Here is a 27909-nt window from a genome sequence, read left to right as displayed (position 1 = left end):
AATTGACAAACCTGTACCTAAATTAAGAAAAAAGAGAAGGCTCAAATAACTAATATCAGAAATAAAAGTGGGGCGTTACAACTGATATATGAGAAATACAAAGGGTCTTAAGAGAATACTAGGAATACCAGCAAAATTGGAGAACCTAGATGAAATGGATAAATTCCTAAACATTCACAACCTACCAAAACTGAATGATGAAGAAACAGGACATGTGAACAGACCTATAACTAGTAAGGAAGTCAAAGCAGTAATGAGAAACCTCCCAACAAAGAAAGCCCGGTATCAGATGGCTTTACTGGTGAATTCTACCAAACATTTAAAGACAAATTAACACCAACTATCCTCAAATTCTTCCAAATTCATTCTATGAGGCATTGTTAGCCTGATACCAAAGCCAGACAAAGACACTGCAATGAAACTACAGCCCAATATCCCTTATGAATATTGATGTAAGAATATTTTAACAAAATAATGCCAAACTGAATTCCACAGCACATAAAAAAGATTATACACTAAGTGGGGTTTATTGCTGGATTTGCAAGGATGATTCAACACATGAAAATGAATGTAAAACTCCACATTAACACAATGAAGGAAAATAATCACATGCTCATCTCAATAGACACAGAAAAGGCACTTGACAAAATTCAACATCTGTCCTGGCTGGTTTGGCTTGGTGGTAGAGCGTCAACCCATGGACCAATGAGTCACGGGTTCAATTCCAGCCTCAGTTGCAGTTCATCCCCGGCCCTGGTCCGGGGTGGTGTGGGAGCCAACCAGTCAATGTGTCCCTCTCATGTCGATGTTTCCCTCACTCTCCCTTGTGCTCTATAAAAAAAAAATTAAAAAGTTAACATCTGTTTATAAAAACTCTTAACAAATTAGGTTTAGAAGGAACCTACCTCAACATAATAAAGGCCATATACTACAAGTACAGCTGACATCATACTCAATGGTGAAAGGTCAAAAGCTTTTCCTCTAAGATCAGAAACAAGACAAGGGTGCCCACTTGTACCAGAAGTCCTAGCCAGAGTAATCAGGCAAGGGGAAAAAAAGGCATTAGAATGGGAAAGGAAGTCTCTACTTGATTACATGATTTTATATGGAGAAAATCCTGAAGACTCCATGAAAAGACTGTTAGATCTAATCAGCAAACTCAAGTTACAGGACACAAAATTAACATTAAAAAATAAGCAGTGATTTTATATACTAATAATAAATTGTCTGTAACAGAAATGAAACAATCTCCTTTACAAACTGCATCAAAAAAGAATAAAAGGCTTAGGAATAAATTTAACCAAGGAGGTGGATGATCTGTACACTGCATACTGTAAGACATTGATAAAAGTTATCCAAGACGACACAGATAAATGGGAGAATTAATGTTGTTAAATGTCCATTCTACCAAAGCCACCTGTCGATTCAATGCAAATCCCTATCAAGATTCTGATGGCATTTTTTTTACAGATGTAGAAAAAACAATCCTAAAATTTACAGAGAACTACAAAAGATACCAAAGAGGCAAAGCAATCCTGAGAAAGAACAACAAAATGGAAGGCATCACACTTCCTGATTTCAAACACTTCTATAGCTATAGAAATCAAAATCGTATGGTACCGCCCTGGCCGGTTTGGCTCAGGGCAGAGTGCTGACCCATAGACTGAAGAGTTGAGGGTTCGATTCCCAGTCAAGGGCACATATCTGGGTTGCAGGTTTTATCCCTGGCCCCGGTAGAGGTTGTACGGGAGGCAACCAATCGATATGTGTCTCTCACATCAAAGTTTGTTTCTCTCTCTCCTTCCCTCCTTTCCATTCTATCTAAAAATCAATGGGAAAATATCCTCCGGTGAGGATTAACAAACAAAAAAATAGTATGGTACTGCACAAAAACAGAAATATAAACCAATGGAACAGAATCAAGAGCTCAGAAATAAACCCAAGCACATATGGTCAACTAACATTTGACAAGGGACCCAAGAATACATAATAGAGAGTCTTCAATAAATGGTACTGGAAAAATTAGATATTCACGTGTAAACAAATGAAACTAGACTCCTATCTTACACCACCCACAAAATGAACTCAAAATGGATTCAAGACTTATATCTAACACTAAAAGCCATGAAATGCCCAGAAGAAAACTTGATAGTAAATAGTAAGTAATATATACACAAAATGTCATTACACTATGTTTAAGTCAATCACCCATAATGCAGTCAAGTCCTGGGGTCAGGAGTTTGTCTTTAACACATCTAAGTTGTTTATATAAAGGTGATGGTTTTATACAGAGTTGTTCACATACCAAGTCATTACTTAAATTTCAGAAATAGCTGGCTAGAATTAGGAGACTCATCTGTTGTCATGGAAACAAGTTTTACTTTCTACTTTTCTAATGTGTGCTAAAACAGGGATCAAATCTACAACCAGAATTAGCAAATCCTGACACAGTTGGTTATTCCACTTCATTTCCTTAAGACACCCTTTAGAATGCACCAAATTAAAGAAAATACTGTAATACCATGCAAATTATTGGCAAGTTTGTGAAGACTTCCTAACTTGTTCATTTAATGACTTCTATTAATAAATCCCCATCATCATGCCAATCATTGATGGCTCTTAAATGTGAACATAGAAAGATCATACAGTATAAACTATCTCACAGAAAACATCTTACCTTTTTTTTTAATCCTCACCTGAGGACATTTTTGTATTTATCTCCAGATAGAGTGGGAGGGAGGGAGGAAGAGAGAGAGACACACAGCGGGTGGTTGCCACCCACACAACCCCAACTGGGGCCGGAAACAAACTGCAACCGAGGTATGTGCCCTTAGAGGGGGGAACTGAACCCGGGCCTCCCTGGTCCATGGGCTGATGCTCTAACCACTGAGTCGAATTGGCCAGGGAACAGAAGGCATCTTAAAACCCTACAGTCACTGCAACATATTTGCCTCTGTTAAACTTATCGGAGGACTTATCAAGATCAGTTTTGTTCAATGGCCTATTATACTAATTTAATCCAAAACATATCATTTTATATAATGAGGGTGGCTCCTAATTTTATCATCCAAGCCATTATTTAATTTTTTTTTTTTATCCTCACCCAAGGACACTTTTTGATATTTTGTTCAGATAGAGTGGGAGGGAGGGAGAGAGAGAGAGAAACATCGATGTAAAAGGGACACATCGCGTGGTTGCCACCCACATGACCCAACCAGGGCCGGGGACAAACTGCATCTGAGGCGCATGCCCTTAGCGGAAACCGAACCCGGGTCTCTCCAGACCGCAGGCCAACGCTCTAACCACTGAGCCAAACCGGCCAGGGCCATTCTTTAATTATTAAATATTGTCCTAAGGGAGAGATTCCAGCGGAGCATCACTTTCAGCTTGACACAGAACCAAAAAGTAACAGCCAGTATTTATAATGTACAAAATGTATTCATACACATAGATATTTGAGCCTTCATTTATTCAACAGATACTTTAAGAACTGAGTGGTAATTCTATGCCAATCGTTAGTTAGATACTGGGAATACTATGGTGATTCTCGCAATAACTCTATGAAAATGTTATCTCAGGACCGGCCGGTGTGGCTCAGTGGACTGAAAATGTCGTCCTGTGGAGTAAGAGGTCCCAGTTTGATTCCTGGTCAGGGCACCTGCCCAGGTTGTGAGCTCAATCCCCAGGAGGGGGCATGCAGCTGATCAATGTTTCTCTCTCCTTTCCTCTCTAAAAAATCAATAAAAAACGTATTTTAAAAAATGTTATCTCAGAGCCAGTGACATCATCATTACCTGGGAACTTGTTAAAACTACACACATTCAGGCCTTACCCCAGACATACTGAAGCAGAAACTCTGGGGGTGGGGTCCAGCAATTTATGTTTTAACAAGCCCTCCAGGTGAACCAATGACCTGTAAAACAGTCCCTTGTATTATATATTAGAAAATTGAGGCTCAAAGAAGAATAAAACAAATGAGATAAAAAAGACATCTTTCCTTGCCATTTATCCCAAGATTAGAAAAGTGCCTGGCATATAATATGGGCACAAAATAAAGATTTGTTGGATGAAAAAACTGAATCCTCCAAAGAGTTGTGCTATTACCCAATTATAGCAATTTCCCAAACAATATAATTCTCACTGAAAATGTACATGTTGATATATTGAATGTATTTCTTCTGAAAAAAATGTGTACTATGACAAGAATTATTATTTAAAAAAAAACTTTTTTCTTTTTTTTTTTGGTACGTGCTCCTAGTGGGAACCGAACCCGGGACTCTCTAGTCTGCAGGCCGATGCTCCAGTTGCTGAGCCAAATCGGCCAAGACTTATTTAAAAAGTATTTAATTTTAACTCTTGCATAAAAGAGGAAGTTACCAAAGGTAACCATTCCATTTTCCCATACCTTGTTAGTTTGCCTTAATTTACTTAGCTCCAATTTATGCTTTTCTGCTTCTTCTAGAGCTCTATTCAAGCGAACTTCTGTGGCACTTTGACTAGTGGCAGCTTGTTTTTGTAGTCTTCTTTTATTTTCTAATTCCTGTACAGAAAAATAAATATATGGAACATTTATAAATATATCATAAGTTCCCTCTCTTTGTTTTCAACACTTTCTATTTCCATATTCATTGCATTCTCTAAAATTTTATATACACACACACACCCCACCAGAGGCTGAGCACTGAGTGATAGCGGTCTCAGAGAATTCTTAATGTGAATTGGTATTAGAAAAACACATCTTTAAAAATATAGTTGCAAATTAAGCTTTCATATTACATTTTGTTTAGAATTTTCTGCCCCTTCTTTTTTTTTTATCCTTACCGAGGACATTTTTCCATTTTTTGCTTAGATAGAGTGGGAGGGAGGGAGGGGGAGAGAGAGAGAAACATCGAGTGGCTGCCACCCACACATCCAGCCAGGGCCGGAGACAAACTGCACTGACGGAACCGAACCAGGGTCTCTCTGGACCGCAGGCCAACGCTCTACCCGCTAAGCCAAACCAGCCAGGGCTTCTGCCCCTTCTTAATGACCCCAAGATACAGTATACATGCCCTGTATATTTATTTTGTAAACAACTCTTTAGAACTATAGTTATTTCTTCAGGAATCACCCAAAACACTAATGTAAGACACAATATCATAAATACTGTGTTTGTGTAAACCTGACATGTATATAATTTTTAAAAATATTTGTTAAATATAGAGCATTCCACATTAGCCTTACAGAGAAATCCCAATTCTGAGCAAAAACAACAGCTCTTATGGGTTATTTTCCACATATCAGGGTGGGGTTAGACCTGCATTTCTGCAAGTACTCTAAGAGATGCTTTTGCAGAGAGTCTATAGGCCACACATGAAGAAACATGAACATATAGGATAAACTCTACACTCTACCATAATCTGGTACCATAGTCTCATCTCCTGTCACAGATGTTACCTTTGGCTATTATCAGCAATACATGGATCTCTGCCAAACCACCATGATTATTTCTTGCCTCTGAGCCTTTGCTCATGCTCTTCCTTCTGCCCTGATCCCTCCCTGCTCCTTATTTTTACCGGGCTAGTACATACTGACCCTTTAAGGCAGCTAGGGCTATCCACTATGGTTTATCTCCTTGCAGAAGCCTTTTCTCACTATCCTACCAGGTTATATTAGGTACCCTTTCTTCAAAGCTTCTACAGCATCTTGATAAACATATATCATAGTCCCTGTTGTGTGAAACTGAATCTATCCATATTGCTTGTTCCCCCCACTATAGTGTAAGCTCCTTGAGGATAGGAACTCTCTTAATTTCTATATTTCCAGCTCTTTAATGACATATAAAAGGCATTAATGACATATATATTGAATGGAATGTATTTTAAAATACTCCAGTCTCTTTGCATCACCTGCAGTGCCTCGTACAGAGAACATATTCAATAAATATGGAATTGAAATGACGCAGTTAAAATACAATTGTCTGTTTTCTTCTTTTGTACGTTTTTCTCCTGGCTTTATTGCTGTTCTTTATTTGAAAACTGATCTCCCTGGCTCCAAGTAATTAAAGGGAAAACAAAACAAAACACATGCTGCTCTTTATGTAAGTTTCTAAACAAATCAAACTGTGTATGGATACCATCTGCTATCACCAGCCTTCTTCACAGCTTTCTGGTGGTAGCTTACACTAAGAGCAAGCCTGCTTTCTCTCACTGTTCACATGGAAAAGGCAGATTCTCATTAACTACAAAGTCCACAATCTTTGGTGACTATGTAACCTACTTCACAGAAAAATGAAAACCGTCCTTCACATGATGTCCTCCCTGCTCCTGAATCTATACTGCCGGCCCCCTTCTTAGCAGTGAAAAAGAAATAGAACAATAGTAAAGTAGAAAGAAAGTTTTCCTATGTAAGCAAATCCACTATAGAAAGAAAAAACATTATCAAAAACTTGAAAACTTTCTATTTTCAATCATACTCAAGTACTTTCTACAAAGTGCAGACAGGATACCAATACTGTTTGAGAGAGCTTGCATCCTGAAAATACTCAACATAAAGTAAATCTATTGTTACCAAAAAATAAGCAGTTTTCATATTGATAGAGACATATTTTATGAAAAATCATAAGCCCTGAATTTCCTATTAGTTTTAAAAGAAAAAGCTGTATATCTTCAAAAAAATCAAGTCTAGCTTTGAAATTCAAATACTAGGAGATCCAAGAAGAAATAATTTGTCATTCTCTCATAATTTTTAAAGCATTCATAAGGCACTGGGAGAGGACAACAGAAAAAATGGTAGTAGCACAAGACAAAATGTTGCAAATGCTTTAAGAGTAACACAAATTGCCATAGAAATTCAGATGAGGAATAATCAGATGTGGATAAATAAATGATCAGGTATGGTTCTAGAAAATGGCTAAGGAACAAAAAATAAATAAACTTGGAGCCTGAAAACCTGTCAGCTATGATAGATTCAGTTTTCACATTTGAAATTGGGAGTAATAATATCTTTACTTACTCAATACATTTATCGAGCACTACGCGCCAAGTGCTATTCTATATGATGTGCACATGATAACTAACCAAAGTTCCTCCTCTTATAAAGCTTGAATTCTAAAGGAAGAGACAGATGATAAACACATACATATACATTCACATGCAATACTGGAATAAGGGCTGTGAAGAGAAATAAAGGGTACGGGAAAGAGCAATGGGGGAGGTATATACTTATTTCAGATAAAGTAGTTGGGATAAGGCTTCCAAATGAAGGAATGATTCATGTAAAGATCTGGAGGAAAAAATTACAGAATGGAAGAACAATGAAGACACGCAAGACACTGAGGCAGAAATCCACTTAATTCATACACCTGGGCTTCTGAACATCGCTAGACAAAATCACATACTCGTGAATGTTGAAGCCAGGAAAAATTCGTAGTTTCCCACTTCAGCTAGGGTTCAAGTTGCCAAGCAGCAATTCTACATGTACTACAATGTCTACTTGAGGCCCAAGAGCTAGTAAGGAATCCTAAGATATTAAATATATGATGAACCAGAGATTGGGCTGTGTCCTCTCACTCAATCCTTCCACACTCAAACCCTTCCACACTGCACCATTTCTGCACAGCTGCATCGCTTCCTTGTTTTCACACTTGCCCCCTAATGTCTATTGTCCACAAGCAACTAGGGTAAGGTTTTAAAAATGCAAATCAGCCCTGGCCAGTTTGGCTCAGCGGTTATAGTGTTGGCCTGTGGTCCAGAGAGACCCAGGTTCAGTTCTCGCTAAGGGCACGTACCTCGGTTGCAGTTTGTCCCCGGACCTGGATGGGTTGTGCAGGTGGCAACCACTCGATGTGTCCCTTTCACATCGACGTCTCTCTCTCTCTCTCTCTCCCTCCCACTCTATCTGAACAACAAAAAAAATGGAAAAATGTCCTCGGGTGAGGATAAAAAAAATAAAAAATGCAAATCAGATGTTAATTCCCCTGCTTACTCTTGATGGCTTTCTGCCGTACTCACACTAAAACCACTTCTTTTTTTTTTTTTTTTTTTTTTTTTTTTTAATTTTCACCCAATGCTATTTTTACATTGATTTTTATTATTATTATTTTTTTTTTTTTTTTTTTTTTTTATTTTTTTTATCCTCACCTGAGGATATTTTTCCATTTTTTGTACAGATAGAGAGGGAGGGAGAGAGAGGAAGGGAGAGAGAGCGAAACATCGACGTGAAGGGACACATCGAGTGGCTGCCACCCGCACGACCAACCAGGGCCGGGGACAAACTGCAACCGAAGTACGTGCCCTTAGCGGGAACCGAACCTGGGTCTCTCAGGACCGCAGGCCGACGCTCTAACCGCTGAGCCAAACCGGCCAGGGCTAAAACCACTTCTTATTGAGGCCTATCAGACTCCATGTGATCCCCACCTCTTGCCTAATCCTCTCTATCCACACTGGTGTCCTTGCTGATTCTCAACCTTAAAGCATTTGCCCACCACTCCTTATATACTTGCTGTTCCTCCTGATTAAAACACTCTTCCTCAGAGTTTGTGATGGTCACTCCCTCACTTCATTCAGGACTCTGTGTCACCATCCTCGACCTCCATACCTGTCTTCTTTCTTACTCCATTAGCCTGAATGTCGAGAATATCAGTACTTGAGGTTCTACTTACAATCAGAAAGATAGCCCTGGCCGGTTTGGCTCAGCGGTTAGAGCGTCGGCCTGCGGTCCAGAGAGACCCGGGTTCGGTTCCCGCTAAGGGCACATACCTCGGTTGCAGTTTGTCCCCGGCCCTGGTTGGTTGTGCGGGTGGCAGCCACTCGATGTGTCCCTTCACATCGATGTTTCTCTCTCTCTCTCTTCCTCTCTCTCCCTCCGCTCTATCAGAACAAAGGATGGAAAAAATGTCCTCGGGTGAGGATAAAAAAAAATAAATAAATAAACAATCAGAAAGATATATAGTGGGACCTTGGCTGTCAGACTTAATTCATTCAGGAAGGCTGTTGGAGAAGCCATTTGTTAGAAAACCTAGTCATTTTTTTCCCCAGTAGAAATAATGTAAATTGAATTAATTTGTTTCAGACCCCCAAATGATTCCATTTTAACCTTTCTTATATACAGTGCCTGTCTAATGTACTGTTTAATCTATAAACAAACACTTCTTTTCTTAAATTTATCAGACCACCTCCTACTAGCCTTAAATGATTACTTTCAACACTGGTTCCAAGGAGTGTCTTTTAGGTCAGCATGTAGCAGTTTCACTTTTTCACATATCACTGCCTCTGAAATGCTGTCACCAGCTAACTGCTTTATGTTTATCCAAATCAACAGCTTTTCTACTTCTTCAATTGCCTATGATCATTGTTTCTTTCATGACATTAGCAACATTAGCACTCTTGATGGCCTCTTTATGTTTTAAAATTGTGCTAATCATCCATTTCACCACCAACAAAAGCAAGAAGAAAAAAAACCACAAAAATATTCACAGCACAACTTCCTGAAATGTTAACAAGATAGGTTTAGTTGTAAAGCAGCTCGTAAGGCTCATACTGGTGTATTCTTTCCTTTGTGACCTGAGAGACACTTTTTGTCATGCTAATGTATCAGCATGAAAGGGTTGTGAGTTGAGACTGAAGTTAACCAAGACATTTTTTTCAGTGAACAACTTGGTCAAATACCAAATTGTTTGAGATGGGAGATGTTCAAGAAAAAAGGTTTAACTGTATTGGAAAACTAAGGTGAAAGATTGCCTGTTTAAAAATCACCTATAATGAACAAAACAAACTGATGAACAAAATAGACCCAGAGATACAGAAGTAGGGTACAGATTGACAAACCTCAGAAGAGGGGGTGGGGAGGAGAGAAGAGATAAACCACAGAACTTATATGCATGTATGTGTAACCAGTGGACATAGACAACAATGCTGGGATGGGGTAGTGGGGGGTAGGGATCAGGAGGAGGGGGTCAATGGAGGAAAAAGGAGAAACATCTGTAATAAAAATAATAAGTAAATAAATAAATAAATAAAAAATAAAAATCACCTCTGGCCCAGCCGGTGTGGCTCAGTGGATTGAGCATTGCCCCATGGACTGAGAGGTTCTGGTTCGATTCCCAGTCTGGGCACATGCCTGGGTTGCAGGCTTCATCCCCAGTAGGGGGCATGCAGGAAGCAGCTGATAGATGTTTCTCTCTCACATCAATGTTTCTATCTATCTCTTCCTTCCTTTCTCTCTAAAAAAATTAATAAAAACATATTTTTTAAAAATTACCTCAAAGTGTGAGAGAGAACTTGACTTTTCAGAAAGTGGGAAAGGAAAATGGCATTACACTTGATATTTGTAAATAAATTTAAAGTAGGACCAATCCAATATGATTTTTGTCCATACATAAGTCAATGGTCATGAGTAGGCAAGCGGGGGGGGGGGGGGGGGGGGGGGGGAGGGGCGGGCAGGGGTTAGGTTTAACTAGGGTTGAGTTGTTGCCACATACTACTTTGATGGTAAATTAAGAATATAGGCAATGGAGGGTGGAGTTCTGGTCAAGATGGCAACATAGGTAAATGCCATATTCACGTCCTCCCACAACCACATCAAAATTACAACTAGACTACAGAACAACCATCATTCAGAACCACCTGAAATGTAGCTGATCAGTAGACCTACAACGAAGGATATAAAGAAGCTACATCAAGACTAGGTGGAAGAAACAGGCTGGTCCCACACACACACGTGACAGGTAAAAACTGGAAGGGATATCTCAGCTGTGGAGTTCCCCTGGGAAGCAAGTGATCCAAGTCCCATACCAGCCTCCTCTCCCCCCGCCCCAATCCCAGGGTTTTAGTGCTGGAAAGAGAAGTCCTCATATATTATAGCTATAAAACCAGCATGGGTTGTGGTTGAGTAAGATGGAGGACTCCTAGTGTCCCAGGTGTTCCTCTTAAAAGGCCTGCACATGGACTTGGACTTACTTGCTCTGTGCTGCAGAACTAGGGCAGCAGCTCAAAAGACACCAGGAACATATAGGGAGGAACTAAACTATCTGGCTTTGGGGTGAGAGTTGGAGGGGAAGCTTTCTCCTAGACAGAAATGCTGGCAGTGGCCATTGTTCCTTTAGTGAGCCCTTCACCCACACAGCCGGCAGGCTGGTACCATATCTGAATCCCCATCAACCTGGATAACACTGTTTACCCCACCCTGGTGATTCCCTGTGACTCAGTCAAGTTCCACTTGCAAGCCCACCCAGGCCGTTTCCAGTGCTTTTCCACACAAATGGTCTGTCTTGGCTTGGGCTGTGGACTTTCCTAAAACCTATCAAAGGCTCACAAACCCTAAAGCAGCAGCCTCTGGCTTCAATGTGCCCTGTACCTCTTGCTAAGTAGCCCCAGGCCTGGCACTAGTGGTAGCTGGCCTTGGCAAATAGCTTGGCCTCTCCCAAGTGCCTTCAAGCCCAGACAAGTAGCAGCCATTTGCAGATTCCTGTGTAGTTCATACTGGGTGGCTCCAGGTATGGCACAGGTGGCAGCTGAAACCTCCCAGGGAGGCCTCAGAACCAACACACCCAGTGGTCAGTTTCAGACCACCTCCACAAATGATGCACTCAAGGATTAGTCATTGGGTACCAAAGCCCTGCTGGAGCGAGTCCTGCTCTATGGGGTAAGCACCCTCACAGCAGCTCATCTGCTATAGTCACAGTAGGTCCTCACAGCCAGTCAGCCCATCCAGTAATGTGCCAAAAGCAATCAGGGCTCAACTAAAACAGGAGGGTGCATATAGCCCACACAGGGTGCCCAGCTCGAGTAAATGGAGAGGTTGTACACCTGGGCCCCACAAGATACCTACTACACAAAGCCATTCTACCAACACTGGGAGATATAACAGCTCTACCTAATATATAGAAACAAATACAGGGAGGCAGCCAAAATGAGGAGACAAATATGTCCCTAAAAAAAGAACAGAACAAAATTTCAGAAAAAGAACTAAATGAAATGAAGGCTAGCAATCTACCAGATACAGATTCAAAACTCTGGTTATAAGAATATTCAATGATCCTAGGGGAAGGAGAGATTAACTCAGTGAGAACTCACACACGAGACAGAAACCATAAAAAAAAAAACAAGTCAGAAATGAAGAATATAATAACTGAAGTGAAGAATACATTAGATGTAATCAACTGCAGATTCGACAAAGCAGGGGACTGAATCAGCGATTTTGAAAACAAGGTAGTGGAAAACACCGAACAGAACAAGAAAGAAAAAAAAATAATTGATAAAAATTAGAACAGTTTAAGGGACCTATGGGAGACCATCAAGTATTACCAACATTTGTATCATAGGGGTACTAGAAGAAGAGAGGGTAAGAGATTGAAACCTATTTGAAGCAATAATGACTACTGCATCTCTAACCTATAAACAAACATACAAGTCCAGGAAGTGCAAACAGTACCAGACAAGGTGAACCCAAAGAGGCCCAAACCAATACATATTACAATTAAATTGCCAAAGGTTAAAGTCAAAGAGAGAATCTTAAAAGCATCAAGAGGAAAGCAGTTAGTGAGGCACAATGGAGCTCCCATTAGACTGTCAGCTGATTTATCAACAGGAACTTTAAAGGCCAGAGGGATTGGCAAGAAATACTCAAAGTGATGAAAAGCAAGGATCTACAACCAAGATTACTATACCCAGCAAGATTATCATTTAGAATCAAAAGAGATATAAAGAATTTCTCAGACAAGGAAAAACTAAAGTAGCTTATCACAATTAAATCAGTATTAGAAGAAATGTTAAAGGGGCATATTCAAGAAAAAAAGATAAAAAAAACATGAATATTAAAATATAGGAGAGAAAAAAATGCTCATTAAAAAATGCAAACACATAATAAAAGCAGTGGACCTATAAAGCTAGTACAAAAGTTAAAAAGCAAAAGAAGGAAATTATGCATAATTACCAAAAGAAGTAAAAAATAATGACAAAAACACAAAAGTAGAGGGGGTGAGTAAAAACAGCAATGATTTCAGAATGTGTTAAAACTTAAGGAACCATCAACTTGAAATAGACTGCTATAAACATAGCTTGGTATACAGGAAGCAGATAGAAACCACAAACCAAAAAATCTACAAGAGATATATGATCAATAAAAGGAAAGGAATCTAAACATAACACTACAGAAAGTCATAAACATACAAGAGATAAGAGCAAGAGAATAAGAAAGGAACACAGCCCTGGCCAGTGTGGCTCAGTTGGTTGGGTGTGTCCCATGTACAGAAAGGTTGCAGGTTCGATTCCCGTTGAGGGCACATGCCTGAGTTGCAGGCTTGATCCCTAGTAGGAGGCGTGCAGGAGGCAGATCAATGTTTTGCTCTCACATCAATATTTCTCTCTCCCTTCCTCTCTCTAAAAATCAATTAAAAATCTGAAAAAAAAATTTTTTTTTTATTGATTTTTAGAGAGAGAGAAAGGGAGAGGGAGAGAGAGTTAGAATCAATGAGAAAGAACATCGATTGGCTGCCTCCTGCACCACACTAGGGATTTGGCCCACAACCTGGGCATGTACCCTGACTGGAAATCAAACTGGCGACCTCTTTGTGCATGGGTCAACACTCAACCACTCAGCCACACCAGCTGGGCTCAATTAAAAATCTTAAAAATAAAAAAAAGAAACACAGAAGAACTACAAAAACAAAAAACATAAAATGGCAATAACTATATACCTATCTAATCTTTTTTTTTTAAATCTTTATTGTTGGATGTAAAATGTGTTACAGATGTTCCACATTTTTCCCCCATTGACCCCCTCCTCCCCACTCCCGCCCCCCTCCCACCTTTTCCAACACTATTGTCTGTGTCCATTGGTTATGCATATAAGTTCTTTGGTTTATTTCTTCCCACCCACCCACCCCCAACCCCTTTCCCTTTGAGGTTTGTCAGTCTAGCAATGAATTTGTGCTTCTTTTTTTTTTTTTAATCCTCACCCGAGGACATTTTTCCATTATTTTTGTTCAGATAGAGCGGGAGGGAGAGAGAGGAAGAGAGAGAGAGAGAAACATCGATGTGAAGGGACACATCGAGTGGCTGCCACCTGCACGACCAACCAGGGCCGGGGACAAACTGCAACTGAGGTACGCGCCCTTAGCGGGAACCGAACCCGGGTCTCTCTGTACCGCAGGCCGACGCTCCAACCGCTGAGCCAAACCGGCCAGGGCAATTTGTGCTTCTTAATCCCTTCACCTTTTTCACCCATTCCTCCAACCCCCTTCCCAACTGGCAACCAACAAAATGTTCTCTGTATCTATGAGAATGTTTCTGTTCTTCTTGTTCATTTTGTTTGTAGATTCCATTGTTGATAGATATGTATTCATTGCCATTTTGTTTGTTCATACATTTTATCTTTTTCTTCAAAAAGACCCTTCATCATTTCATATAATAACGGTTTGGTAGTGATGAACTCCTTTAACTTTTTCTTGTCTGGGAAAGTTTTTATATGTCCATCGATTCTAAATGACAGCTTTGCAGGATAGAGTAATTTTGGTTGTAGGTTCTTGGTTTTCATCACTCTGAATATTTCTTGCCACTCCCTTCTGGCCTGCAAAGTTTCTTTTGAGAAATCAGCTGACAGCCTAATGGGTACTCCCTTATCTAATCATTTTAAATGTAAATGGACTAAATGCTCCAATCAAAATACATATGTGGCTGAATGATTAAAAAAACAAGACCAGCCCTGGCCGGTTTGGCTCAGCGGTTAGAGCGTCCGCCTGCGGTCCGGAGAGACCCGGGTTCGGTTCCCGCTAGGGGCGTGTACCTCGGTTGCAGTTTGTCCCCGGCCCTGGTTGGTTGTGCAGGCGGCAGCCACTCGATGTGTCCCTTTCACATCGATGTTTCCCTCTCTCTCTCTTCCTCTCTCTCCCTTCTACTCTATCTGTACAAAAAATGGAAAAAATGTCCTCGGATGAGGATTAAAAAAAAGACCATAAATACACTGCATACAAGAGATCCACTTCAAACTGAAAGAAACATACAGACTGAAAATAAAGAGGTGGAAAAAGGTATATCGTGCAAATAGAAACCAAAAGAAGCTGAGGTGTAAATACATGTATCAGACAAGACTTTAAAATAAAGGCTGTGCCCTGGCCAGTTTTGCTCAGTGGTTAGAACATCGGCCCATGGACCAATGACTCACGGGTTTGATTCTGGTCAAGGGCACGTACGTTGGTTGCAGTTCATCCCTAGCCCTGGTCAGGGTCATGCAGGAGCAACTAGTCGATGTGTTCCTCTCATGTCAATGTTTCTCTCTCTCTTACTCCCTCTCACTCTATCTGAAGATAAATAGAAAAATATCCTTGGGTGAGAATGAAAACTTAAATAAAATAAAGGCTGTAAAATAAAATTAAGGCTGTAACAAGAGACAAAAAAAAAAAGGACATTTCATAATGATAAAGGGATCAATATAACCAGAGGCTATAACTCATAAACACCCATACACACAATATAGGAGCACCTAAATATATAAAGTATAGTGAATACTGATGGACATAAAAGCAGAGATCAATAGTATTATTGTCATAGTAGGGGATTTGAACACCTCAATGACAGAAAATCAATAAGGAAGCAGTGGCCTTAAATGACACACAGAGCAGATGGACTTAATAAATGTTTTTATGACATTTCACTCAAAAGTAGCAGAATATATATGTTTTTCTCAAGTGAACATGGAACATTTTCCAGAAGAGACCAAATGTTAGGAAACAAAACAAGTTTCAATAAATTTAAGAAGATTCTAATCATATCAAGAATCTCTGACCACATGGTATAAAACTAGGACTCAATTACAAGAATAAAACTGAAAAACACAAACGTGGAGGCCAAATAACATGCTACTAAAAATGGGTGGGTTAACAATGAGATTAAATGAAAATGAAAACACAATGACCCCAACTCTATGGGACACAGAAAAGCAGTTCTAAGAGGAAAATTCATAGCAATACAGGCCTATCTCAAGAAATAAGGGAAATATCAAACAATCTATCTTCACAACTAAAGGAACTAGAAAAAGAACAATAAACAAAGCCCAAAGTGAGTAAAAGGAAAAAATAAAATAAAGATCAGAGTGGAAATAAACATAATTGAGTCTAAAAAAATAGAAAAGACCAATGAAACTAAGACCTGGTTCTTGAAAACATAAAACTGATAAAAATTCAGTAGACTCATCAAGAAAAAGAGAGAGGACCCAAAATGCATAAAATCAGACAGGAAAGAGACGTGACAACTGATACCACAGAAATATAAAGGATTAGAAGAAAATAATATGCCAAGGAATTGGACAACCTGGAAGAAATAGGTAAATCCCTAGAAACATGCAATCTTCCTAGGCTGAATGAGGAAGAAACAGAACTGAAACTGGTAACTACTAACAAAGTTCAATCAGTAATAAAAAAAAAAAAATTCCTAATACACAAAAGCCCTGGACCAGATGGCTTCACAGATCAATTTTTACCAAACACTGAAAGAAATATTAATACTATTCTCCTGAAACTATTCCAAAAAATTGAAAAGGAGGATGGCTCCCAAACGCATGAGGCCAGCATTACCAAAACCAGACAAAGACACCACAAAAAAAAAAAAAAAAAACAAAGTAAATTATAGGCCAATATCCCTGATGAACATAGACGCAAAAATCCTCAACAAAATATTGGTAAACCAATTCACCAATACATTTAAAAAATGACTCGTCATGATCATGTGGGATTTATCCCATTGATGTAAGGTTGGTTCAACATCAGTAAATCAACTAATGTGACACAGCACATAAACAACATGAAGGATATGATATTAATGGATGCAGAAAAAGCACTTGACAAAATTCAATAATTATTCATGATCAAAACTCTCAGTAGAGCGGCAGTAAAGGGGACACAATTTGTTAATAAAGGCCATAAATGACAAAGCCACAGTCAACATCATACTCAAAAGTGAAAAGCTAAAACCTTTTGCTTTAACATCAAAAACAACACAAGAATGTCTACTGTCACCACTTTTTTCCCCCAACGTACTATTGGAAGTACTAACCACAGCAATCAGGCAATTAAAAGAAAAAGAATCTAAATTGGAAAGAAAGAAGTAAAACTGTCATTATTTGCAGATGACATGATACTAAACAAAGAGAACTCTAAAGATTCCACCAAAAAATTATTAGAACTGATAAATTAATTCAGTAAAACAACAGGATACAAAATAAATATCCACAAATCAGTTGCATTTTTTTAATCCTTACCCAAGGATATGTTTATTGATTTTAGAGAGAAGAAGGGGGGAGAGAGAAGAAGGTGGGGGAAGGGGGGGAGAGAGAGAAAAAAAACATCAATGTGAGTGAGAAACATGAATCGGTTGCCTCCCATACGCACCCCAACCAGGGATGAAACCTGCAGCCTAGGTATGGGGCCTGATGGTGAATCAAACCTGCAACCTTTTGTTGTAGGGGATGATGCTCCAACCAAATGATTCAGGGCATTAGCTGCATTTTTATATACCAATAATGAACTATCAGAAAGGGAAATTAAGGAAACAATCTCACTTAAAATTGCATCAAAATAAATAATAAATAAAATACCTAGGAATAAATTTAACCAAGGAGGTAAAAGACCTGTACACAGGAAATTATAAGACAGGAAAAATTAACATCCTTAATATATTCGTACTACCCAAAGCAATCTATAGATTCAAAACAATCCCTATCAAAATACTAGTGGTATATATACGTGTGTTCTGCTTGCCCTGGTATATCTCTTATTTTCACTTTTTTTTTTAATCCTCACTCGAGGACGTTTTTTGTTGTTGTTGTTGTTGTTCAGATAGAGTGGGAGAGAGAGCGAGAGAAACATCGATATGAAAGAGACACATCGAGTGGTTGCCAACCGCATGACCCAACACGACCCAACCGGGGCCAGGGACAAACTGCAGCCAAGGTACATGCCTTTAGTGGGAACCGAACCCAGGTCTCTCTGGTCCACAGGCCGATGCTCTAACCGCTGAGCGAAACTGGCCAGGGCTTATTTTCACTTTGAAATCTAAGATCCCATCCCCCCTTTTCTCCTTTGTTCAAAGTGTCATACATCTCCGATTTTACCTTTTTTTTTAAAAATATGTTTTTATTGATTCTCTAGAGAGAGAAGAAGGGAGAGAGAGATAGAAACACCAATGTGAGAGAGAAACATTGATCAGCTGCCTCCTGCACACCCCCTACTGGGGATTGAGCCCTCAACCCGAGCATGTGCCCTGACCAGAATCAAACCAGGACCTCTCAGTTTATGGGATGACATTCAATCCACTGAACCACACTGGCCAGGCTACCTCACTATCTTTGGAATTGTTATGCTTATATGAATTCCCTGTGCATACATATTAAAATTTAAATTTCTCCTGTTAAAAAACTATTAATGGCATTTTTCACAGAACTAGAATAATCCAAAAATTTATATGAAACCACAAAAGACTCAAGTAGTGTCTACAATCTTAACAAAGTTGGAGGTATCACACTACCTAATATCAAACTATACTACAATGCCACAGTAACAGAACAGCATTGTATTGGCATAAAAACAGACACAAAGTCCTGGCCTATTTGGCTCAGTGGTAGAGTCAGCCTGCGGTCTGGAGAGACCCGGGTTCGGTTCCCTCTAAGGGCACATACCTTGGTTGCAGTTTGTCCCCGGCCCCGGTTGGGTCATGTGGGTAGCGACCACTTGATGTGTCCCTTTCACATCGATGTTTCTCTCTCTCTCTCTCCCTGCCACTCTATCTGAACAAAATATCAAAAAAATGTCCTCGGGTGATGATAAAAAACAAAACAAAAACAGCCCTGGCCGGTTTGATTCAGCGGTTAGAGCGTCGGCCTGCGGTCCTGAGAGACCTGGGTTCGGTTCCCGCTAAGGGCGCGTACCTCGGTTGCAGTTTGTCCCCGGCCCTGGTCGGTTGTGCAGGTGGCAGCCACTCGATGTGTTCCTTTCACATTGATGTTTCTCTCTCTCTCTCTGTTCCTCTCTCCCTCCCACTCTACCTGAACAAAAAATGGAAAAATGTCCTTGGGTGAGGATAAAAACAAAACAAACAAACAAAAACAGACACATAGATCAGTGAAAAAGAATAGGAAGCGCAGAAATAAATCCACGCCTATTTGATCAATTAATATTTGACAAAGGAGACAAGAACATACAATAGGGTAAAGACAGTTTATTTAATAAATGGTGTTGGAAAAACTGAACAGACACATGCGTAAAAATAAAACTAGACCACCTTCTTACACTATATACAAGGATATACTCAAAATGAATTAAAGATTTAAATGTTAGATTTGAAACCATAAAACTCCTGGAAGAAAACACAGGCAGTAAACTCTGACATTTCTTTTAGTGATATTTTTTCTGATATATTTTCCTCAGGCAAGGGAAACAAAAGAAAAAATAAACAAATGGAACTACATCAAACTAATAAGTTTTTGCACAGCAAAAGAAACCATCAACAAAAGGAAATGACAACCTACTGAATGAAATAAGATATTCACCACTGATATATCCAATAAGGGTTAATATCCAAATTTTATAAAGAACTCAGACAACTCAACACCAAAACAAACAATTAAAAAATGGGCAGAGGACCTGAATAGGCAATGCTCTAAAGAGTTCATACAGATGGCCAATAGACATGAAAAGATGCTCAATGTCACTAATCATCAGAGAATGGCGAATTAAAACCACAATGAGAGACCATCTCACACCTGTGAGAATGTCTATTATCCATAAATCAACAAAAACAAGTGATGGTGAGAATGTGAATAAAAAGGGAACCCTTGTGCACTGTTGATGGGGATTCAGATTGTTGTAGTCACTAGAGAAAACAGTATGGAGATTCTTCAAAAAATTAAAAATAGGACTACCTTATGACCCAGCAATTCCACTCCTATATATCTGAAAAAACCAAAAACACTAATTTGAAAAGATATATGCACCCCTATTTTCATTGCAGAGTTATTTACAATAGTCAAGATATGGAAGCAACCCAAATGCCCATCAACAGACAAGTGTATAAAGATGTGGCACACATATGCAATGAAATATTATCCAGCCATAAAAAAGAATGAAATCTTACCGTTTGTGACAACATAGATAGACCTAGCAGGAATTATGCTAAGTGAAATCTAAAGAACAAAATGAACGAACAACAAATAAAAACAGAAACAGACACATAGATGCATAGAGCAAACTGATGGTTGCCAGATGGGAGGAGGGCTGGGGGGCTGGGTGAAAAAGGGGAATGTAGCCAATATTACTGTAATAACTATGTGTGGTGCCAGATGGGTACTTGAAATATTGGGGTGATCATTTCATAAATTATATTATTGTCTAGCCACTATGCAGTATACCTGAACTAATATAAAATAATACTGAATGTCAACTGTAATTGAAAAATAAAATTTAGCCCTGGCCAGTTTGGCTCAGCTGTTGGAGTGTCAGATTGTGGACCAAAGAGTCACAGGTTCAATTCCAATCAAGGGCATGTACCTTGCAGTTCAGTCCGTCCCCGGCCTTGGTGGGGGTCATGCAATCAATGTACCTCTCTCACATCAATGTTTCTCTCTCTCTTTCTCTCCCTCCTTCCCCCTCCCGCTCTATCTGAAGATAAATGGAAAAATATCCTCAGGTGAGGATTGAAAAAACTAAGTGGTTCTGGCCGGTTTGGCTCAGCGGTTAGAGCGTCGGCCTGCGGTCCGGAGAGACCCGGGTTCGGTTCCCGCTAAGGGCATGTACTTCGGTTGCAGTTTGTCCCCGGCCCTGGTTGGTCGTGCGGGTGGCAGCCACTCGATGTGTCCCTTTCACATCGATGTTTCTCTCTCTCTCTCCCTTCCTCTCTCTCCCTCCCACTCTATCTGTACAAAAAATGGAAAAATATCCTCGGGTGAGGATAAAAAAAAAGAAAAAACTAAGTGAATAAATAAAATTAAATTTAAAAAAACTCCACTATTATAATCCTAAATGTACAAACAACCAAAACAGAGACTGGAAATAAATAACTAAAAGAAGAAACAGACAAATCCACAATTCTAGTCAGAGATTCAGCACTGACACCCCTCTCCCAATAAGGTATATTAACTAGAAAATCAATAAGGATACAGAATACCTGAACAACATTATCAACAAATTTTGACTCACTGATATTTACAGAACACTCCACTCAATACAACATAATATACATTCCTTTCAAGTGCACATGAAGCTTTCACCAAGAGAGGCCAAATGCTGGTCCATAAAAGTAACTGGAACAAATTTTAGAACAATGAAATCATACAGAGTAGGTTCTCAAACACAGAATTAAATTAGAAATCAATTAACAGATAGATGAAAAATTCATAATTATTTACAAATTAAACAATACACTTCTAAATGATCCAATAATCCAGAAAAATCAGAAAGAAAATTAGAAAATACTTTGAACCTAATGAAAATAAAAAGACACTATCAAAATTTGTGGGATGTAGTTAAAGCAGCACTTTGACGAAAATTTATAGCTTTAAAATGCCTCTATTAGAAAAAAGAAAAATACAAAATGAAGCCTTAAGAATCCTAAAAATATGAGATTAAAAAAAATGCTAAAGTGTAGAAACAAATAAAATAGAGAATTGACAAACAATAGAAAAAATAAATTAATGGGACTTCCAGTCAAGATGGCAGTGTAGGTAAATGCGGTATTGCCTCCTCCCACAACCACATCAAAATTACAACTAAACTACAGAACAACCATCATTCAGAATCACCTGAAATGGAGCTGAATGGAAGTCCTACAACTACGAAATTAAAGAAACAGCCACACCAAGACTGAGAGGAAGGGAGGAGGTGCAGATGGGCTGGTCCCATACCCACCTATGGCAGATAAAAATCAGGAGGGACTCCTCAGCTCGGAAGGTGTCCCTGAGGAGTGAGGGGTCCCTATCCCACAACAGTCGCCCAGCTCAGGGTTCCAGTGCCAGGAAAAGAATCCCCATAACTTCTAGCTGGAAAAACCAGCAGGAACTAAGGCAAAGGGAAGCTGCAGCTGCCAGAGCCCCAGGCAACTCCTCTTAAAGGGCCTGCACACAAAATTCCTCAGACTTGCTCCCTCTGAGCTCAGAGGGGAGGCAGCTTGAGGGGCGCCAGAGACATACAGGGAAAAACTGAGCTGTTTGGCCTCTGGACAAGGGCTGGAGGGGCAGCTTTCTCCTGGACAGAGGTGCTGGCAGCTGAAGTTCCTTTGGTGAGCCCTTCCCTGGGGCAGCAGCTGGTAGCCATATCTGGGACTCCAGAAACCTGGCTCACACTGTTTGCCCCGCCCTGGTGATTCCCTGCCCCACCCAACTTTCAGGCCCACCCAAGCTGTTTCCAGTGGCTTTATCAAAGGATTGGCCTGTCTTGGATCCTGCTTCAGAGTTTCCTAAAATCTCTCAAACAAGCAGCATCTGATCTCAGCGAGCCCCATACCTCTCATTAAGTGGCCCCAGGCCTGGCACTAGAAGCAGCAACCTTGGTTCACAACTTGGCTTTTCCTGGGCACCTTCAAGCCCAGCACAAGAAGCAGTCACCTGCAGATGGTGGTGGTTGGATGGTGGTGCTCCATGTGGTGGGCCCCTAAACAGCTGATCCTCCAAGGGAGTCAGAGGCCAGTGGCTAGTGGGCACAGCCAGTCCTTGCAGCTGATCAGCCTAATTAAATCCCTCCCATTGATGTGCCAGCAGCAATCAAGACTCAATTACAACAGAAGGGTGTACAGTCCACACTAGGGGTGCATCTTGAGGGCCCAGCTGGGGTGATCAGGGAGGCTGTGCCACTGGATCCTACAGGACACCTACAACAATAGGTCACTCTTTGAAGCCTAGGAGACACAGCAACTCTACCTAATACAAGTCCAGAAAGCATAGAGAGTCCCAAACAAGTTGAACCCAAAGAGGTCCACACCAAGACACATCATTATCAAAATGCCAAAGGTTAAATACAAAGAGAGAATCTTAAAAGCAATTAGTTACCTACAAGGGAGTTCCCATAAGACTGACAGCTGATTTCTCAAAAGAAACTTTTCAGGCCAGAAAGGAGTGGCAAGAGATATTCAAGGTGATGAAAAGCAACGACCTACAACCAAGATTACTCTATCCTGCAAAGCTATCATTTAGAATCAATGGACATATTTTTTTCCCCAGACAACAAAAAGCTAAAGGAGTTCATCACCACCAAACCAGTATTATATGAAATGTTGAAGGGTCTTCTTGAAGGAGAAGAACAAAAATAAGAACAATAAAATGGCAATTAATACATATCTAGCAACAAACAAAATGAGCAAGCAGAACAGAAACAGACTCATAGATACAGAGAACTTTTCCTTGCTTACCAGATGGATGGGGGCTGGGGTAATGGGTGAAAAAGATGAAGGAGTTAAGAAGTACAAATTGGTTATTAGATTGATGAACCTCACAGGGAAGGGGGGAGGTGAGGCGGGATGAGATAAACCAAATAATTTCTACGCATATATGCATTACCTATGGACATCGACAATAATTTGGAGAAGGCAGTAGGGGGGTGGGATTGGGGAGGAGGGGGGTCAATGGGGAAAAAAGGGGGGAATATCTGTAATAGATTCAACAATAAAGATGAGTAAAAAATAAATAAAGCCAAATGTTGATTTATTGAAAACTTCAACAAAATTGATAAGTAGCTAGTTAGACTGATTAAGAATAAAACAGAGAAGAGGCAAATTATTAATATGAAGAATGAAATAGGGGTCATTATTATTGATCATGCAGGCATTTAAATATAATAAAGGAACATTATGGACAAATTTATACCAATAAATTTGACTAAGGTGGGTTGGAAAAAATTCTTGAAAAACACAAATTGCCAAACAAACTCACAAATAATAGAAAATCAATATAGACTTATCTACACTAAATAAAATGAACTGGTAATTAAGGTCTTCCTAAAAGAAAACTCCAGTCCTTAAGGTTTTACCCATAAATTATATAAAAAATACAGATCAACAAACATGTAGAATAATGTAACAGAATAGAGTCCACAAATATAGTCAGTTCATTTTCTACACAGGTGCTGTGGTAATTATATGGAGAAAGAATAGTATTTTCAACAAATGCTGTTGATTATCTGTATGAAAAAAAACTGAACATTGATTCTTATTCTCATGCCATACATAAAATTAACTAGATCACAGATGTATTTATACGCCATACATATATACATAAAAGCTAAAACCATAAAACTTCTACAAGAAAACAGAAAATCCACATGACCTTGGGGCAAGCAAAGATTTTCTGAATAGGATTTAAAAAAACCACAAACCACAAAAAAATAATACATTGGAATTTATTAAAATTTAAAACTGCTGACTTTTGATAGATACTATTAAGAAAATAAAAAAATTCAAGTCAGATTGGGAGAAAGTATTCACAAAACATATTCTTGTAGCAAAGGGATTATACAAGGAAACACAAAGAACTCTTACTACAACCCAGTAATTTTTAAATAGTGTCACTTCACAAAACAAGATATACAAATGGCAAAAAGATATATAAAAAGATGCGCAAGATCAATAGTTATAAAGAAAATACAAATAAAACTGTAATAAGATACTACTTCTGCCCTCTAGGATGGCTAAAATGAAAAAGATTGACAATACCAAATGTTGAGGCTACAGAATAACTGGAACTCTCATATATTGCTAGTGGGAATAAAATATGGTACAATCACTGTGGAACACAATTTGACAGTTTCTTAAAAAGTTAAGCATGCACTTTCTATAATACCCAGACATTCTACTCCTAATTATTCATCATCATGAATGATATTGAATGTGTCTATACACACACACACACACACACACACACACACACAAATGTGTCTACACAAAACCCCTGTACGTGAAAATTCATAGTGGCTTTATTTCCAATGGTCCAAAGCTGGAATAAAAGAAATGCCTATCAACTGATGAACAGATCAACAAAATGTGGTAAATTCATAAACAAATACAACTCAGCAAAATAAGGGAACATAGCACACAACACACAACAGCATTAATGAATCTCACAATGCTGAACAAAAGAAGCCAGATGCCTAAAAGGTACATACTTATGATTCCATCTATATGAAATTTTAGAACAGGAAAAACTAATCTGTAGTAAAAGAATGCAAAAAAGTGGTTGCCTGGAGCCACTGTTAGAGAATGAGGATTGATGAGGAAGGGATACAATGGAAACTGAGGTGGTGGGGTATAGAAATTTTCTTTATCTTGGTTGTGGCAGTGGTTACAAGGATGAATTGGCTTGTAAAAACTCAATGAGTTGTACCATTAAAACAAGTATATTTTACTGCAGAGATCATTCACAGAAAAACAAAATCCAATACTGAAATAAAATGTTTTCTGTTTTTATATTTTAGAAATGACTTCATCTGTTAGTGTCAGCAGCTACAATAATATATATAATAACTGTTTAAATAGTTCGCTTTTGCAGGTTTATAGAAGCAGCTCCACCAAATTCAAGCTCTTTTTTGCATTTCTGCGAACTGTATACTGAGATCTGTTTGTAGAAATATATAAAATAAATGGAATTAACAAAGGAAGATTCAATCTTGAACTGCATATAACCCAGGAGAGTTACTATGGTCTCTAGCTCCTAGGTAGGTTCAAGCTGGGAAGTATAGAGCAAATGAAAGTAAAAATCTTCAGATAGCCAATGTATCATAATTACTTAGTACAGCCACTGTGAACCAAAGTTTCAAATATTTAACTCTAAACAGCAATGAGATTTTGGAACAGCTCTGTGTTTAAGTCCATTTAATTTAGTGGTAGGAGGCTGTTGGAGAAAAAGTCTACATGATTTGTAGGAAAAAACACTCTGGAGTCACACAAATACTGTTTGAATCCTGCTCTGCTACTCCTTTATGACCTTGGGCAATCTCCTTAACATCTCAGACTCGGTTTCCTTTTTATAAAATGTGTTTTGCTTGGCACATAGCACTAAAAGATGTTAGACCCTTTTCTGCCCATACAAAGGTAGAGTTATAATTAATGTAGTCCTTTGGGAATACTAATCTATTGACAGAGTACAGGATACAATAAAATAACCTGTGAGGAGGATCAGAAATAAGATAAAGGCTAAAACCATAGTAGCATGAACTAATGGGAATTGGAAAGAAGAGATGAAAAACATTAGGAAGAAAGAATGCACAGGATTGGGTACAAGGGCCAAGAACAAAAAAAGAATTAAAGATATAAGCGAGGTTTATGTGAGACTAGAGCAGTGATAGGACCCAGAGCTTGGCTGCACAATGACTGACAAAGGATGAAGTGTCAATACAAATTAAAATGGCTATTTCCCAGATACAGCAGCTTTTTTTCTTTCGACCACTTGTCCAGATTTCATAGACCAACAGAAATAGAATATAAAGCATATATTTAATTTCAAATTTTCTAGTAGCCACTTTAATAAGTAAAATTAATTTTAATACTATATTTCACTTATCCTAATATATCCAAAATATTATCTTTTCAACATGTAACCAATATAAAAAATATTAATGAGATTTTACATTCTTTATTCTCTTACATTTAGTCTTCAAAATCTGATGTTTATTTTATACTTACAGCACATCACAATTTGGACTACTCACATATAATGAGTGACTACAGTATTGGACAGCACAGGCTTAGGATATTAGATATTATAATCAATTTTTATTTCCTGATGAGTAGGTAAAGAAAATGTGGTAATGTCACACTACTCAGCAATAAAAACAGATCTGTACTATAATACAGGTGAATCTGAAATGCTTTATGCTAAGTGAAAAAAACCAAACCCCAAAGGTTACTACGTGATTCTATTTATATGACGCCTGGAAAGGGCCAAAAAATAAGAACCAAAAACAGATGAGTGAGAGTGGTTGCCTGAAGCTGCAAGAAGAGGAAGGACCTGATTAAATTCACAAGAGAATTTTGTGGGATGATGGAACTGTTTTATATCCCAATTATGGTGATGGTTACATGACTATGCATTTGTCAAAACTCATAGAACTGTATACTAAAAGGGGTGATTTATTGTATATAAATTATATGTCAACAAATCTGATGTTAAAAAATCTTTACAGAAGATAATGTTAATTATACAAGACCAAAATGTTTAAAAATAGGCTCTTTTAGCCCAGCTGGTGTGGCTCAGTGGATGGAGCATTGTCCCATGGACTGAGATACCGGCAGGGCACATGCCCAGGTTTCGGGCTCAATCCGCAGTAGGGGGCCTGCAGGAAGCAGCCTATCGATGTGTCTCTCTCACATTGATTACTCTCTCTCCCTTCTACTCTATCTAAAAAAAAATAATGGAAAAATAATAAAATAAATAAATAAAGACTGAAGTATAAAAATAAAATAAAGGGTGAGATGCAGTCTATGTGAACTGTATCTCAATAAAACTATTTAAAAAATACTCTCCTATACATGGAAGAGTTTTTAATTAATACTGACAAAATAACTAAACAACTAAAAGTTGTGTCTATAGAAATGTGTACCTCTATAGTGTTTTAGTGCATCTTTGGCATTAGGTTAGGAAAAATAGCAAAATAATTACCCTTTCTACTGAAGACAGCTGTTGCTGTAATCCATCACATTTTTTGTTTGCTTCTTCGAAAAGAGTTTTATATTTTTCTGTTTGAGACTGTTGTAAATTAATTGTTCGCTGCTGTCTCACACAATCTTCCTCAAAATTTTTTACTTGTGACTTTAAATTCTGAATTTCATCATCCTATAGTTATGAAATGATAGATTATGTGAAAAAATGCACATGATCTAGTATCAAAATATAAAGCAGAAAATGAAACGGAACTTCATATGATCTTTGATTTTCATCTTAAATGGAAGTCAGATATTTTGT

The 27909-nt window shown here is 38.7% G+C and overlaps 2 protein-coding genes across 4 annotated transcripts in view; one reads left to right on the top strand and one right to left on the bottom strand.

Moving 5' to 3' along the window:
* The window catches only part of MNS1 (meiosis specific nuclear structural 1), a 40252-nt gene extending 36655 nt beyond the window's left edge, over positions 1–3597 (top strand). The window contains exon 11 of the mRNA XM_036266002.1: positions 3579–3597. The gene's annotated coding sequence lies outside the window, so the exon portion shown is untranslated. The remainder of the gene's footprint in view (positions 1–3578) is intronic.
* Positions 1–27909, bottom strand: part of TEX9 (testis expressed 9) — a 54308-nt gene that overhangs the window by 3202 nt on the left and 23197 nt on the right. For all 3 annotated transcript variants that reach the window (XM_036266023.1, XM_036266042.1, XM_036266032.1), the window contains 2 exons: positions 27607–27780; positions 4406–4540 (listed from right to left, as the gene is read on the bottom strand). In XM_036266023.1, the coding sequence (XP_036121916.1) occupies positions 4406–4540; positions 27607–27780 (309 nt within the window). The remainder of the gene's footprint in view (positions 1–4405; positions 4541–27606; positions 27781–27909) is intronic.

Source organism: Molossus molossus, unplaced genomic scaffold (genome assembly GCF_014108415.1).
Source record: "Molossus molossus isolate mMolMol1 unplaced genomic scaffold, mMolMol1.p scaffold_m16_p_1, whole genome shotgun sequence".
Taxonomy (NCBI): Eukaryota; Metazoa; Chordata; class Mammalia; order Chiroptera; family Molossidae; genus Molossus; species Molossus molossus.
The sequence above is the reverse complement of the archived record's forward strand: the minus strand, read 5'-3'. Positions and strand labels throughout refer to the sequence as shown.